The 15,537-nt window shown below is 32.4% G+C and overlaps 1 protein-coding gene across 1 annotated transcript in view; it reads right to left on the bottom strand.

Annotated features, from left to right (window-relative positions):
- The window catches only part of LOC140434647 (uncharacterized), a 147,433-nt gene extending 132,826 nt beyond the window's left edge, over positions 1-14,607 (bottom strand). Inside the window, exon 1 of the mRNA XM_072523060.1 lies at positions 14,438-14,607. Coding sequence (XP_072379161.1) covers positions 14,438-14,501 — 64 coding nt within the window. The 5' untranslated portion in view covers positions 14,502-14,607. The remainder of the gene's footprint in view (positions 1-14,437) is intronic.
- Between the last annotated feature and the right edge of the window lie 930 nt (positions 14,608-15,537).

Raw genomic sequence — 15,537 nt, 5'->3', positions numbered from 1 at the left:
AAAAAACCCATGTCTCACATAGTCAATTGTATGTTGCTTTTTCCTGTGTTGCAAAACCACCAGATTTGTTTGTATATTCACCAGGTAATCAAACAAAAAACATTGTATAATATCATAAAGCACTGCAATAAAAATAAAACAGACTTTTGTTAATAATTATGATTCACTTGATTTACAATAAAGCGATTACTGAAAATACTTATATACGTTTTATTTCATTATTCTTTATTACATCGGTTATTAACCCTATATTAATAATAATAATAATAATAAATAATTAATTATCTCTGTTTTGTCATTGAAGCACCCACTTTATAAATATTTGTCACCTTTAGGTTCCCACTATCCCTTTAGATTATTTTTCAATCATGTTTGAACCTTAAGTTCCCCTCTTAGTTTGAAGCCCTCTGGCAGACATCCCAGTCGGGGTTTTTAGTGGGTCCAAAAGAGTGGCCAAAGTTCTTGGAAACGAAGATACTTAGGTCACCCGAGCTGACATTCACACACCACCCTATCATCATGGTGACGGTTCTGTTCAGAAGAATTAAACAAATACACTGCCAAATCTATTTGATAGAACAAAGTCTGTCGGGTCCGCTAGTTTCTAATAAAATCATCCTCTTCATCTATACTGATCCTTCGCAGTCTTTGTCATTCGTGCAAATTTTGAACCAAGAGTTTCATTTAATAAAACTTAATTGTGTCACAATGTCTTCATATCTTCTAGTTATCCTGAAGTGAATTACAAAGAAATGTTTTCCGAAGATGGTGCACTCAACTAATAAGCCTGAGATTACTGCATTTTTTGGATGTCTTTGGAATCGTAACAAACGTTGATTTTAGTCCGTTTTCTGGTATTTGACCTTAATGATATATAGACTACAAGCCGATGTAACATTTTTAGTGGATCATTTGACACAATATGAATCACATATAAATCAAACAATATATATGTAATAACAACTTTAGCAACTTCGCCGCCAATTCTTATTGGTACCAAAAGCATGGGCCAACAACAGAATGACGGGCCATAACTGTGCTACATTGGTGAGAACAGATAATCGGAAAAAACACGTCCAACGAAAGGGAACATAACTTGTTAAAAGGAAAGGGAATCGGCTACAAAATTCTTCGCTCCAGAGTCGACCTTGGAAGTACCAAAAAGCATTGCCTGCGATAAAATGAGATCCTGCACATGGCAAAATGTATGTACTTTTTGGAGACTACCAAGCGACTTCAAAAAACATTTGGTACCCATCCACTAGAACTGTACAAGCTAGTAAAGGTTCCGGAATTCTGTAATGGGTATCTAGTATGAATAAATGGAGGAACAATTTATAAATGGAGGGACAGATACAAACTATATGGTATTATACTTACAGCTAAAATTAATATAATTTTATATTATCGTCAATCAAGGTCAAGGTATGTATCTAGTGAAAGTATGTATGGCTTAATCCCTTAGGGTTTGTTCGTCCGCATTTTATGATGTATTGTATTTGACGTTTGTCGGGGTGGTCATATTAAAGTCGAGTGAAAATTCAGATAAGAAAGTATCAATTATTACGTTTTTTATGCATAGACCAACCCTGTATTTAGACCTTAGCTATAAAATTTGTGCTATTAATCAGTTTCAAATGTACTATAAATATGAAACCACCGGACAACCTTTTTTGCACTATTTGTCTATAAAATTTGTTGAAACGGATTTAAACAAATGTTGTCTAAGTAATTCTCGTAATAAGACGAACAATAACGAGTAAGAATTATTATTTATTTATTTGGAATTTGATATTGGTTGCTACTGGTGCTTGCATTGCCTAGGTATTCTAACAAAGTAAAGGTAAAAGATACGTTAAGGTTTAACAAAAACGCATTTAAAAAATTAATAATAAACTCTAATAGTAGGCAAAATATGGAAGTAGAAGTATATTTCTACTTAAAAAGGTAAGCATCAAAAGCACGCATGTGGCAACGAATTTCCAACATAGATAAACGAAAAAAATATCATACAAAGGGTAGACAGATTTGTATACTTGAGCTCCCTGATAACCAATAATGGCAATTGCTCTCCAGAAATCAAGCGTAGACTAACAATGGCCCGAACCGCAACAGCTAAATTAATTAAAATATGGAAATACCGAATAATAACAAGTAATAATACTAATAGGCTAATCCATGTTGGTCAATGCCCTTATTTTCCCATTGCTACATACGCAGCTGAAACAATCGAAGCTTTTGAAATGTGGGTCTATAGAAGAATTCTACGAGTGTTCTGGACAGAACATCGAACCAACCTTTCAATTGTGGAAGAGCTTCATATAAAAGACAGGCTATTAAAAAAAGTAAGCCGAGCATATCTAAATAACTTCGACCACATAGCTAAGACTAAGACGAAGATACGAAGATCTCCCAACAAGACGGGCAGACCAAATTGTCCCAGACTCTGGTGGGAAAAACCCTACATGACGCCATCTACCTGAGGTACAGGATCGCAGCCAATGGAGACAGCAAGCTTTATTGCTGGTAATATTTAGAGTGTAACCCCGCCCTGACTAGGGCCGAAGGAATAAGGAGGAGGATATAATACTACTTACGTCAACCACACCAATATATTAAATAGTCAACTAATTGAAAGGGACCGAAGCATAATAGAGATGTAAGACCGCTAAGATGCAATGGAACGAATACTGTAAGAAAATGAGACTTAAAATAATGCAACATAATTTCGAAGATATGTATAACAAACAACGTCCAAACAGTGGAATGTGACGAATAAAACCACCAAAGCACAACAAAAAGAGTGTACAAACAAATAATACCCAGACAATATCCATGCACAGCAATGTTGAATAAATAGACAAAATGGATAAAAAATAAGAACAACATTAATGAGTACAAAATCTATCTATCTATCTATACAGCCCTTGCTGTCCAATTTTGGACATGGGCCTCCTCTTCCTTCTTCCACGTCTCTCTATTGTAGGCAGTTTGTATCCACTTCGGGCCTGCATGTTTCTTCAAGTCATCTGACCATCTCATTTATGGCCATCCTCTTTTTCGTTTGTCTATATGTTCTCCAGTGTATAATCATCTTATTCCATCTGTCGTCTTTCTGTCTTATGGTATGTCCAGCGAACTTCCACTTAAGTTTTGCTATCTGAGTTAATACATCGGTCACTTTTGTTTTGTTGAGGATCCAAGTATTTCTTTTCTTGTCTGATAGCATGATAGCATTTGCCTTTCCATGGCTCTTTGCTATTATTTCCATGTTTTCTTTTGTAAACTTCCAAGTTTGAGAACCGTAGGTGAGAACAGGAGGTATACATTGGTTGAAGACACTTGTTTTAAAATATTGGGGGTATTTTCTATTTTTTAGTATATAGGAAAGTTTTCCGAAGAATACCCAAGCCGACCGAATCTTTCTCTTTATTTCTCCGGTCTGATTTTCTTTATATAATTTAACTAGTTGTCTAAAATATATATATTCTTTTACTTGTTCTATAGTTGTTTGTGCAATTGTAATTATTAATTCTTCTGGTTGGTTGGTCATAATTTTCGTTTTATTATAATTCATTTGTCAACCTATTTTTGTTGATTCGCTATTTAATTCATCCATCATATTTTGTAATTCTTCCCTTTTATCTGTTATTAATACAATGTCGTCTGCATATCTCAAGTGATTCAAGTATTGGCCATTTATGTTAATACCCCGTTTTTCCCATTGTAATTTCCTCATAACGTCTTCCAAAGCTTGATTGAATATTTGGGTGATATAGTATCACCCTGTCTGACTCCTCGCCGTATCTTAATGGGCTCCGTTTGTTCAACTATTTTGATGGATGTTGTTACTTGATCATATATATTGGAAATTAAATCCGTATATCTATAGTCTATTCTCCCATTTTGTAAAGACTTCTTTACTGCCCAATGTTCTACCTTATCGAATGCTTTTTCAAAGTCTACAAATGCCATATACATTGGGATTTGATATTCGTTGGCCTTTTTAATTAATATTTTTATCATAAGTAGATGGTCGCTTGTACTGAATCCTTTTCTAAAACCCGCTTGCTCTCTTGACTGGTAATTTATCTAACTTCGTTGTTAATCTGTTTGTTAGTAGTTTAGTTAACAGTTTCTACATTACATTCAGTAGCGTTATGGGCCTATAGTTTTTCAGATGATCTTTTCTATCCCCTTTCTTAAATAGTAATAGTGTTATTGACTCGTTGTATGTGGTGGGTATTTGTTTTGTGTTCATTTATTCATTAGTACATAAAGGACTTCCACTGTAGTCCCCCCCCCCTATTTTTTAGCATTTTCACAGTTATTCTATCTTTCCCAGGAGATTTGTTATTCATCATTTCTTTGAGTGCCTTTTTTATTTCATTTTTACTGATTTCTGGTTGTAGGTCAGAGTTAACGTTCTTTATTTTCAGTTGTAACTGATTACGGATTTCTTGGATTGGTTTTTGTTCTGTTTCATAGAGATTTATATAATATTCGTATGTTATCTGTAAAATTTCTTTTATATTGTTGGTCTCCACTCCTTCTCTGTTCTTTAGGCTATTAATTTGTATGTTTCCCAGGTTCTGCTGTAAGCACTTCATGTTTCTACTTTTTTCAATTGTTTTCTCTATCTTTTCTTCCTGTACTCTCCGTTTACACTCCTTGATATTTTTTCTAACAGTTTTGTTTATTTCTTTGTATTCCATTTTATTTCTGCCCCCTTGTTCTAGTAATGTTCTTCTTGTGTTCATAAGAATCTTTGTTTCCGGGGATATGAAACTTTCTTTTTTTGTTGTTGTCTGTGCTATTTCTTTACCCACTTTCATTAGAATTTCAGTACATATCATGTTTATTTCATCGATATGTTTGTGTTCTATATCTTCATTGGTCGGCAATATTTCCTTTATTCTCTCTTCGTACGTCTGTTTTTCTTGTTTTAGTTTTTCCATGTCTAATTTCTGATTATTTTCCATTTTCTTTCTTGTTTCAAATCTCAGTACGGAGTACAAAATAACACCGCGAAATAAAATATTATTTATTATAAACTATAAAATAGATAACTATTTTATCACAGACATGATAATAGTTATCAAGCTGCGGAAATTAATGCATGATTTGCTCTTGAAATTCCACAACACTGATAAACAGTGTTATAAGTTATACCTCACTGCTTATATAATATTTCTTTCGTCTTAGTTCACTTTATAGCCATATTTTGTGTTTACTGTACAACTATTTTTTTGTCAATTAATTGTCAGTTGTTTTCAAATATTCTTGTTTATCTGTATATACAAGGCGAAAAGTTCCTCCGTTCGGAAAAATATTCCCATGAGATTTTTTGCATAATCACTTTCATGAGATACCCCATAATAAAGTTCATGAGGTCGCCCAGGCGAAAAGTTGTTCAAATTTTTTTAAACAAATTTTAACATTTAATTTTTTCGAAATGGACAGTTTTTTTAAATTTTTTGAATTATGCTGAACAAAATAGATCTGTTGTAGTTTTTCTTTAAACTTGATCGTTTTCGAGTTATAAATAATTTAAAACTAAGAAAAACGCAAAATTACGATTTTTAACGCTCAAAAACACATGTAAAAAATAATATTTTTGAATTCACCAAGGACCTAAATTCAAGTTCAAACTTTGTTCTACCATTTCTTTATTTCTTTTACGTATTTTGGGCCTATTTCATTTTGAATTATTTTTTAATCGTTAATGAAGCGCTTATGGCATGACGGTGTATAAGAGAGATAAACAAAATTTGGACATACATTTCTGCTGGTTTAAATTCTCATTGTACAAATGAGCGCCCACCCTGTCATACGCGCTTTATTATCAATTAAAAAACAATGGTTTAATAGTTATTTATTCACACAGGGTGTTATTAAGATGATTACGCTTGGAGAGCAACCTACTCCAGCGAGGGAGCTTCTAGCCCGATGGATGGATGATGCTCGATCGGCATAATCATTTGATAAACCGGTGGTAAGTATATGCAAAATATGCATATACAGTGCTAGTCAAAAGTCATTTCCCTCTCGTATCTTTTGAACGGTTATTGTTATAATAGTGAAATTTAGAGGGAGGTAATAAACAGACGTACAGAGCCACTGTGACAGATACTTTTAAATAGGACCTTATAGCAAGTGATACCTCGTTTAAAAAGTATTGAAAATATCTATTCAGTCATAATAATTTTGTTTGAGTTTAACTCATTTTGATGAATAAATTAAATAAATACTAAAATTGTACCTTCTCATTTAATTATTAAATATTTAACAACCAGCTCTTATAGTAAGTGTTCAAAATGTGCTCTATCTACTTCCTGATAGTAATGCATCCTATTTCTAAACTCTTGCCGTACTCGTTCGAATGTGTCGGGGGAAATCGCCCTAGACTCTTCAACAATTCGTTGTTTCAAAATGTCAATATTGTCGGGTGCTGTAGCGTAAACTTTGGATTTCAAGTATCCCCACAGAAAAAAATCTAATGGTGTGCGGTGACCGAGCTGGCCATTCTATCGTACCTCATCGTCCAATCCATCTACTACGATATTCCTCATCTAGGTAACGTCTTACTGCACCATAATGGTGTGTAGGAGCACCATCTTGTTGAAACGTTATTTCCAAGTTGCCAAATTCATCTGGAATATCCTCCAGAATTTCAAGTAGTAACGGTTCAATTGCATTTTTTATCATCTCCAGATACACTTCACCGGTTAAGTTGGTATTGAGAGAAACAGGCCCAACTATATAGTTTCCCAAAATACCAAACAAAATACAAACATTAGTATTTAGAACGATTTCCGAAGTGGAAATTGAAACGTGAATAAACTTACTTTAACCTTTAATTGTGGCTTATTCCCATTTAAATAGTAATTACTTTAACATGCCCCAAGAAAATAGCTTCAGAACAATATTAAAAGACTTAAAAAATTATGACCGGAAAGTTTGGCAAAATGACTAACAATTAGTGAAATCGTATATCAATCGACGCAAAGTTACACGAAGAGTTCAAATATCGACTTCTGGTTCTACTTCCCTGGGATGGATGGAAACCTGGGACTTACGAAGTCTAATAGCTAGTACAATAATGTGCTATCATACGATATTTTACTGTATTTATTACTATGCCTTAGGTTTAGTAGCTCCTTCATGTTATGTATAGGATAAGCTCAGTACGTAGTATATTCATTCGTCCTTGATACTTAAAAATTACGAATCCACAAATAATACGCGATTATATAGTATGAATATTAGAAATACAAGAAATTCCTATTAATTTCCAAGATTTCTTTCAAATAATATTTATTTAATTGGTTTGATATTGAAGAAGTTAGTAGAAGTAAATATTTGCATGTTTTGAAATATTTTTAGCCTTAATTCAAGGGTTTTGCGTTTAAACTAGCACCGGTTTATTTATTATTTGATAAAAGGAAAACACTTTTAGAGAGGTGAATAAGTAATACAAAACAAATACACAATATCAACAGAGTTTATTAAAAGTTACGATAAACCATGAAAGATAAACATCTCTCTAAAGAAGCGATCTCACAAAACGTGGAGTAGCGTTCTTCATCGGCGAACAGAAATAGAAAATCCGTAATACAAAAAGACAAAATATAAAAATTTAAACCAACACAATGTGAAACACCGTTTTTTTTTTCTCAATATTTTTGGTTTACGATACTTGAGATAGGGCAGAACTGTCTATTTATCACCGGCGCGTGTTATTCCGTTGTTTGTCGGAAAATCAACTCGGTTCAAAATAAAAAAAAATCGGACTCTGTTGGCCTTCGGACGCGGCTAGGGAGGTACGGTCAGTGTCGTAGTAATTTTACTATGGAGTGGTCTAACGACGTTATGTTGGAATTTCTATCATTGTATAAACTACCCAACTCCTAAAATTTTTGCCGCTAACACTGATGGCGTACGACAGACTTAACCCTCAATACTCACCATCGGAATGGTCCGACGACATTTTGGGGTAGGTCGAGTGCATTTATCAAAAAGCAAACATTTACTAATTTTACAGTAACCTGGGATGCCAATCGTTGTCTCTTTTCTGATCGTTAATATCGATTTTCTGTTTCTCTTTGCTGATGTAAACCAGCGAAAAACACCATTCCACGAGCTGTCTGATTCCGGCTTAACACAGACGAACTCTTAAAAAAGGGGATCGGCAAGAGGGCCATCAATGTATCTTACGAAATTCCTAACCATATTTCTAATAAACCGAAAAAGTCTATAAGACACATTACTTTTATTTTATCCTTATATTGCATATATTTTTTATGCAAAAATCCGTTTTTTTTTCGAGAATCTTTCCTATCTATTTTAAGCTGTTAATATTTCTTTCAAGTTATATTTGCTGCCAAATTTTAATAGGTCTATTACAATTTCTTTGCAGTTTTGAAAGGAATAATTGCTGGCAACTATTCGAGAAACACGCATAAATCATCAACTAAGTAAAGTGTTTTAAATAAACATTCATTACTTTAAACAAAAATCATCCACTTTGGTGAAATATTTTGTAACCCATAACTGTCCATTACTACAGTTGTAAAATGATGTAATTGATTAAATATGTCTAAACAGCCTAAAAATTTAACGATATGGTAGAAATCCCGCCATTTTCAATAAATAAACTTAAGTAAAAATATTAAATCAGTTCCCAAGAAAGTATTTAAGATGATTCTGAAGCTATTTTATTGTGGCATGTTGTCCCGACTAGAAGTCGAAACGTGAAAACTGCAATTTTAATTAAAATTATTGTGGTTTATTCTAATTATCAAAAACTATAGACTCCAGCACTTCATGAGTCGACAAATCCATAAGGAGGTGGTTTTCCACTAAACGGACAGTTGAGTTTATGTTTTGTTTGTATTTTCTATTATAGAACCTGAAAACAATAACAAAACTAGAACAAACTCAAAACTCTTGCTTCCATCAAGCATGCTACATTTTGTTCGAGTTTTGTTTTTTGTTCAATCCTTTTCCACTGGTTGTCACGAGGAAGTCAAAGCACAGTTTTTCTTTAATAAAAAATCAACATGTTTACAGAAGAATTTTTATTCTTAATTGGGTTAATACCGAAGTCCTTGTAAAAAGGATTTATTTTTGTCACGCTTATAACCAAACCACTTGGGTGTTCTTTCCTTTCTTCTCGTCGATATTACGAAATTGGGTTTTTAATTTTTCATTCAATTTCTATCTAGTTGGTGTCAAAAAATTGGGCATTTTTTTAGGTTATAAATATTTTCAGTAGTCCACTGTTTTTTGGAAACTTTACCACCTCCAGACAAGATCCGTTAAGTTCCGAGCGGGACCAAAAAAACAAAACTCCAACTGTCGCAAAACACTGCAATAAAAGTTGCAGTTTTGTTTTATTTATAATCCATAACCAAAATCACAACAACTGATATTTTTTATATTAACATTTTTATTGTCTACCAAGTAATCTGCGAATATGACTGTATTAGGCACCCTATCCACATGATCGCTCTGTACATTTGTTCTGAAGATATTTTCTTGTTTCCACTTCGGAAAAGTCAAAATAAACGAATTTTAAACTGAAATAGTGGTTAATATATATATATATATATATATATATATATATATATATATATATATATATATATATATAACGTTTTATAACGGTATATAACGTTAACAAACAAATTCCAATTTATAATTAGTACATGTAGGTAGGACAATAAGTCCTACTTAAACAATAAGGGTATTGTTAAGTAATAATATGATAAGAAAACGAGGTATTATTTTATCACAGCAAGGCACAAATAAGAATTTACTTATTTATTAATTAGTGTCAAGCTATTTAAATATTAATAGATTCAAAACATATGTGAATAATTTAAAACGCCAACACTGCATGCTTCTTGGTATATGTCTTTCACAGATGATTCCGATAGAGGAAAAAAAAGACTTCCTTATGTTTGGCAATCTGGCCAGAAGTTTATTAAACATTGGTAAAGTATAGTGATTTATAAAAAGATTTTCTTATCTTATTCATAAGTCATTCAAAAAATAATAAAAGGTTATACTTAAGGTTATTTAGAAAAAGATATTACCGCGCAACTTGGTTCAAAACTAAATTCATTTATTTTTAATTCATTAATTTATAAATTTTTTTTAAGTAATAGTAGGTTAATTTTTTATTAAAACATCCAAATTACTCCAGTCGTCAGAGAAGAAAATGCCACTGAACCTCTAAAAATCATACGAACAAGCTGAATTTTGCCGAGAATATTAATTTTGGGACCCCAAAGAGATGCAAAAAAGTTTACTACTTTTCCCCTCGGGCTTCCTCCTAAGCCCCCGCCAAGCCCCCTTGAAGGGGGTAAAAACGCAAAAAAAAATCGATTTACCAAGAATCTGTACAGAAAAAAATGTTTCAAATCAAAAATGTAGCTCAGATAATTTTAACACTGTTTATAAGCATTTAATGTGTAGAATGAACTGTTTTCTTAGAAACAACGTTTGAAGCGACCGTCGATTTTGCATGTGTCATGCACAATGTTCAATAAAATTTGTATCAGCTTAAAAATTCGATCTTTTGATTCAAGTGATCTATCGACAAAAATCAAGATGCGTTTTAAAGGTAAATAGTTGTATGCAGTAATAAACATGGCGCGATTTTTGCCATTTTTTTATGATTCTCACGAGATCAATATAATCTGTCCCTTTTATCGACTGGCCACTATCAGGTTTCAATTAGTAGAATCTAACCTTTAAAACCTATATAGCATGAAATTTTAGTTTTGAGTTTTGGCAACAAATGTGAGGCATTTGAAATATGATTAAAAAACGCTGGATTTAAACTTTCACACAACAAACGATCTAAAACATTTAAAACTTTTCTTTTTCAATTACATTAGTACGTTTTTCAAAAGAACAAAATTTCGGCAATAAACTACACCCACAAACGTCTTCTTAAATGCATTTCCCGTGACGTGTGATCGTTTGTAATGAAAAACCACAACTCAAAATTGAAATTTCATGTCATAGGTTTTAAGATTAATCTCTAAAAATGGAAATTTTACTACGACTGGTCAATGAAAGTGATCAATTTTATTGATCTCACGAGAATCGTAAAAAATGACAAAAATCGCGCCACGTTATTTTTTTTAGGACCTTTATAAAAACTGAGTTTATTCTCGGCAAAATACAAAAACTTCATACGAAAGCTGCACTCTTTGCTTTTAAAACGCATCTCGATTTTTGTCGATAGGACATTTGGATAAAAAAATATCGAATTTTTACCGTCGAGCTGATACAAATTTTATTGAACATTGATTTCGCGCGCGGAACTGACATGCAAAATGGACGGTCGCTTCAAGCTTTGTTTCTAAGAGAACGGTTTATTCTGCACAAAAAGTGTTTATAAACATTGTTGTTTAAAATTATCTCGGCTACATTTTTTATTTGAAACATTTTCTTCTACAGTGTACAGATTCTTGGTAAATCATACAGTAAATGTTAGGAACTGCACATTTACCAGTGCGATTTGTATCGCACTGACGTAAAATGTGCTCTCCTATTTCCTCTAGGTGACAAAATCTGCATAGATCATCATCTACCAATCCCATCAGCTTCAACTGTCTATTCAACTTACAGCACCCTGTTAGCATACCTAATATGGCTTTGATTGTTGTACTGTCTTTGTTTATTAGGTGTGCTGTAAATTGTGGCGAATGTTATATAAAGAACAGTTTCGCCTGCCTTTTTCCTAGTGAATTCCTCCACCATTCCAGAGATTTTTTACCCACTTTCTTGTAGCTGTTCTTGTTACTACCTTTGCAACACTGCAGAAGGGCTCCAGCCCAATGAATGGCATTAATGAACCTTGTTTCAATGTTTAAAGAATACAATATATTTATACATAATAGATAAATCAGATAAAACAATAATTTGAAATAGACTGCTGAAAAACTGTATTTTTAATGTAACTTCATATTGCTAGACATGCATTGCCACAAGTTCATCTATGATCACGGGGTTCATTGACAATCGCTAAATGTTTGTCTCTGAAAAATTTTGTTTAGGCTTTGCCCACTATCAGTTACTCAACTCAAATCACTCAAAAACACTGCTAAGATGATTTGGCGCAGATACTCAGAAGGAACTATTTCTTTGCGACTTGCATCTTAAATACCAGACAATCATTATATACTTCATCATATCATAATTGGATCAATTAGATTAAAATTGGACAATCCTTTGTAGATCTTGGGTTGCCAATCCATCTTCTATGCAGTAGTCCTCCACATCTTCTGCTCTCTGGGTTTAAGAATGTCAATCTCTTTATATACTCATTATCTGATATCCTACCAATGTGTCCAGCCCATCTTAGCCTTTGCACTTTAATAAATTTCGCAATATATGGAACTGTGTATAGCTGGTATAATTCAAAGTAAAAATGTCTTAATCCAATTTCCCCACACACAGCCCATTTTAATTTACGATCCCAAAAATCTTTTGGGGCATTAAGCATCCTGCCAAAGACATCAAGTAGTCTCTCTTCCTTTTTTTGGAAAAAATCCATGTTTCATCCTCATGTATAAAAAACAGGTCTTGTTTTTTTGACCAGAATAAATAATCAACACTATTACAAATTATGTATTTTATTGTGTGAAGATATATTTACAAAAGGCAAAATATGACAGTACAAATCAGTAGCACAACTAGAATTTTCCTATGGGAGGGGGGTTTTAGTTGGACACTGAAGTTTTTTTATGCTATTTTATGCATTTTGGGTCCTTAAAATTTGTGAGTAACAGTATCGGAATAGTGCTTGGGGGTGGGGTTTAACCCCCAAACGCCCCACCCTGGGAGCATCACTGTTACAAATACCCATTAAGAATATCTCCCATTCAAAATGAGATGAAGAAAGAATTGCAGAATTCTTCCTTCCAGTGGCGCACATAGAATTTTCCTGTGGGAGGGTTTTAGTTGGGCACTGAATTTTTTTATGCTACCTCTTTGAGTCCTTAAAATTTGTGAGTAGCAGTGTCAGAATAGTGCCTGGGAATAATGCCCCAAAGCCTCCCCTGGGTGCGCAACTGTTTCCTTCCAATCTATACATCTATATAATGTTGTGTTGCTTCCAGGGATTGTACTGCTCTTTTTACATTATCACTTAATCTATCCTTATTTTGGAAGATACTTACTGCATTAGACCAATTAGTTCTGCTGAATTGTAGCATTGACCACTTAAAAATGTATAAATTAAATTGAAATGCAAATAATATGCTATTATTGAATATAAAAAAGAGATCAGAATAGTGAGGAATTAAATTAAATATACCAATATTCATAACTGGTTGGGGAACTATCAAAATACACCTTATTTTATGAAACACAACATGAATTGATATAACTAAACTGTGAATGGACACAACGCAGTTAAAATAGGAATAAATCAATAACATTTATGAACAAGATAATAAACCCAGGTCAGATATGACAATAGAATGACAAGCAACATAACATATCTTGATGTGTTCTGGATGAAAATTAAATGTTAGCCTAAGGAATGAACTTAATTGTTTACTCCCTGATATATAAGTTGATAAAAAAGAAATATTTATCATACAGACATTATTATTAAACTAGTGGTAAGAGAAGAACTAGTGGTAATAGAAGATATTACAGAAAGTTTGTTGATAAGTAAGTTCTTTATCCTATTTTTAGTGAATATTGAATTTAAACTTTCTTTTCAAGAAATACATTTCTTTGGTTCTCTATGATCTAAGTACAGGTTCAAAAAAGAAATATCAATATATAGATAATTTTATTATAAAAGTAGGTAGCAGCTCAACACAAGATATACATGTGAAAAGTATTGTAGATAAATCAGTTTCTTTTTTCCAAATATTTTCTTCAAGCCATTTTAAGTATTTCGGAGGAATGGGGAATGTTGGTTTATAAAAATATGTTTGCAATATAAAATCTTCATCAAAAATACATTATATTTAACATTATATGAATTACTTAAGCATCTATTTTTCCAAAATTACCTACTTAGATGTAAATCTAAAAATTCCATTATTTCACATTAGTTCTATTACCACAAGATTTTTAATGTATTTTTTGTTGGGTTAATAATTTCTTGGAGCAGTGTATGCGGGAAACTAATCACTGATTTACAAAATATATAAATAACACTTCAAAAGATTATGATGTCCTTACACACTTAATATGAAAAAACAATAAACCTAGATTAACAGAATAACTGTTACAACTTTTGAAAAAATATTAAGGTTATATTTTTTTATTATATAACACGTGACAAAAAAGAATAAACAAAAAATGGAAAGATTGTGCAATAATTGTACAGCTCTTCCCTCTAAACTTTGTAACTAACGTCAAAAACCTGTTGCAGAACGGTTAAAGTTTAAAAACTTACCAACTGTTGTAGCAATATACAAAACTAGGCCAAACACCCACATATTATTGTTTTTAACAGACATATTTATTTATTTTCAGGTACACACTAAACCTTGTAAACAATTTTTTTACTCTTTCCCGTCTAAACACCGACTACTAAAAATGTCAAAAGCACAAGAATGAAAGTTTATAGTAGTAGTGGCGGCCTTGTGAACCTGCTTTTGCGCAGAAATAGATTATCTCGCCAAATATCTTTTAGAAAGAAGCTAAAGATGAGACTATAAAATCTAATGTAACCTGTTATTTATGATAATGTTTTAGATACCTACGGCTTTTAATCCTTTACGTTTTTTAAGAAAACGTTCTTTTTAATATTTTTGCATCTACAAACTAGACAATGACAACGGGGTGTTTTTTCTTGTTAATATTAATGTATATGGCAAGATTAATCAATGCCGAGTGCGGTAAATGTAAAGCAGATTTTCAAGAGAAAAAAATTAACAGCCACCAGTCAGAAAGTGACCGAGTTCTGTAATTCCAACGAGTTGTGTACTTTATTTTTGCTACCAATTATTTTTAGCACAACTTGTACCTTTTGATTATGAGGTAGATACATTAATATTAATTTGTGTAACTAGCGGGGTGTTTTGAACATAACAATTACATTCTTAATATACCTAAGAAGATAGTAGAGAGGGCGAGGTGAAAATTACTACAAATAATATTGAAGAAGCAGAACTTTCGTCCTTCCATGATCCATACAAAACATAATAAATGCAAAGCACAGAAAATTTGCAAGTTCTAGAGAAAGTTTGTGTAAAATCGTAAGTATACTACCATGGGTTAACGATGACACTAGTGTGGCCAGGATTTTTTTGTGGATGTTAAGACCAAAAATTGTGCCTTCTGGATAAACATAGGCCACCCCTAACCACCAACAGATAGTATTGGATGTTAGTAAAGTAAAATAGTTACCGTTAAAATGCTAATGCGATTTTTTTTTTTAAAGAATATATATAGTTTGATTGCAATACATAATCTTACAGTTGAAATTCAGGACAGAGTATACTTTTTTGTAATATTTGTTTCAAAAAAAAAAAAATACAAAAACGAATACCA

Source organism: Diabrotica undecimpunctata, chromosome 2 (assembly GCF_040954645.1).
Source record: "Diabrotica undecimpunctata isolate CICGRU chromosome 2, icDiaUnde3, whole genome shotgun sequence".
Lineage (NCBI taxonomy): Eukaryota > Metazoa > Arthropoda > Insecta > Coleoptera > Chrysomelidae > Diabrotica > Diabrotica undecimpunctata.
Note: the sequence above shows the minus strand (reverse complement) of the source record. Positions and strands in the feature narration are given on the sequence as shown.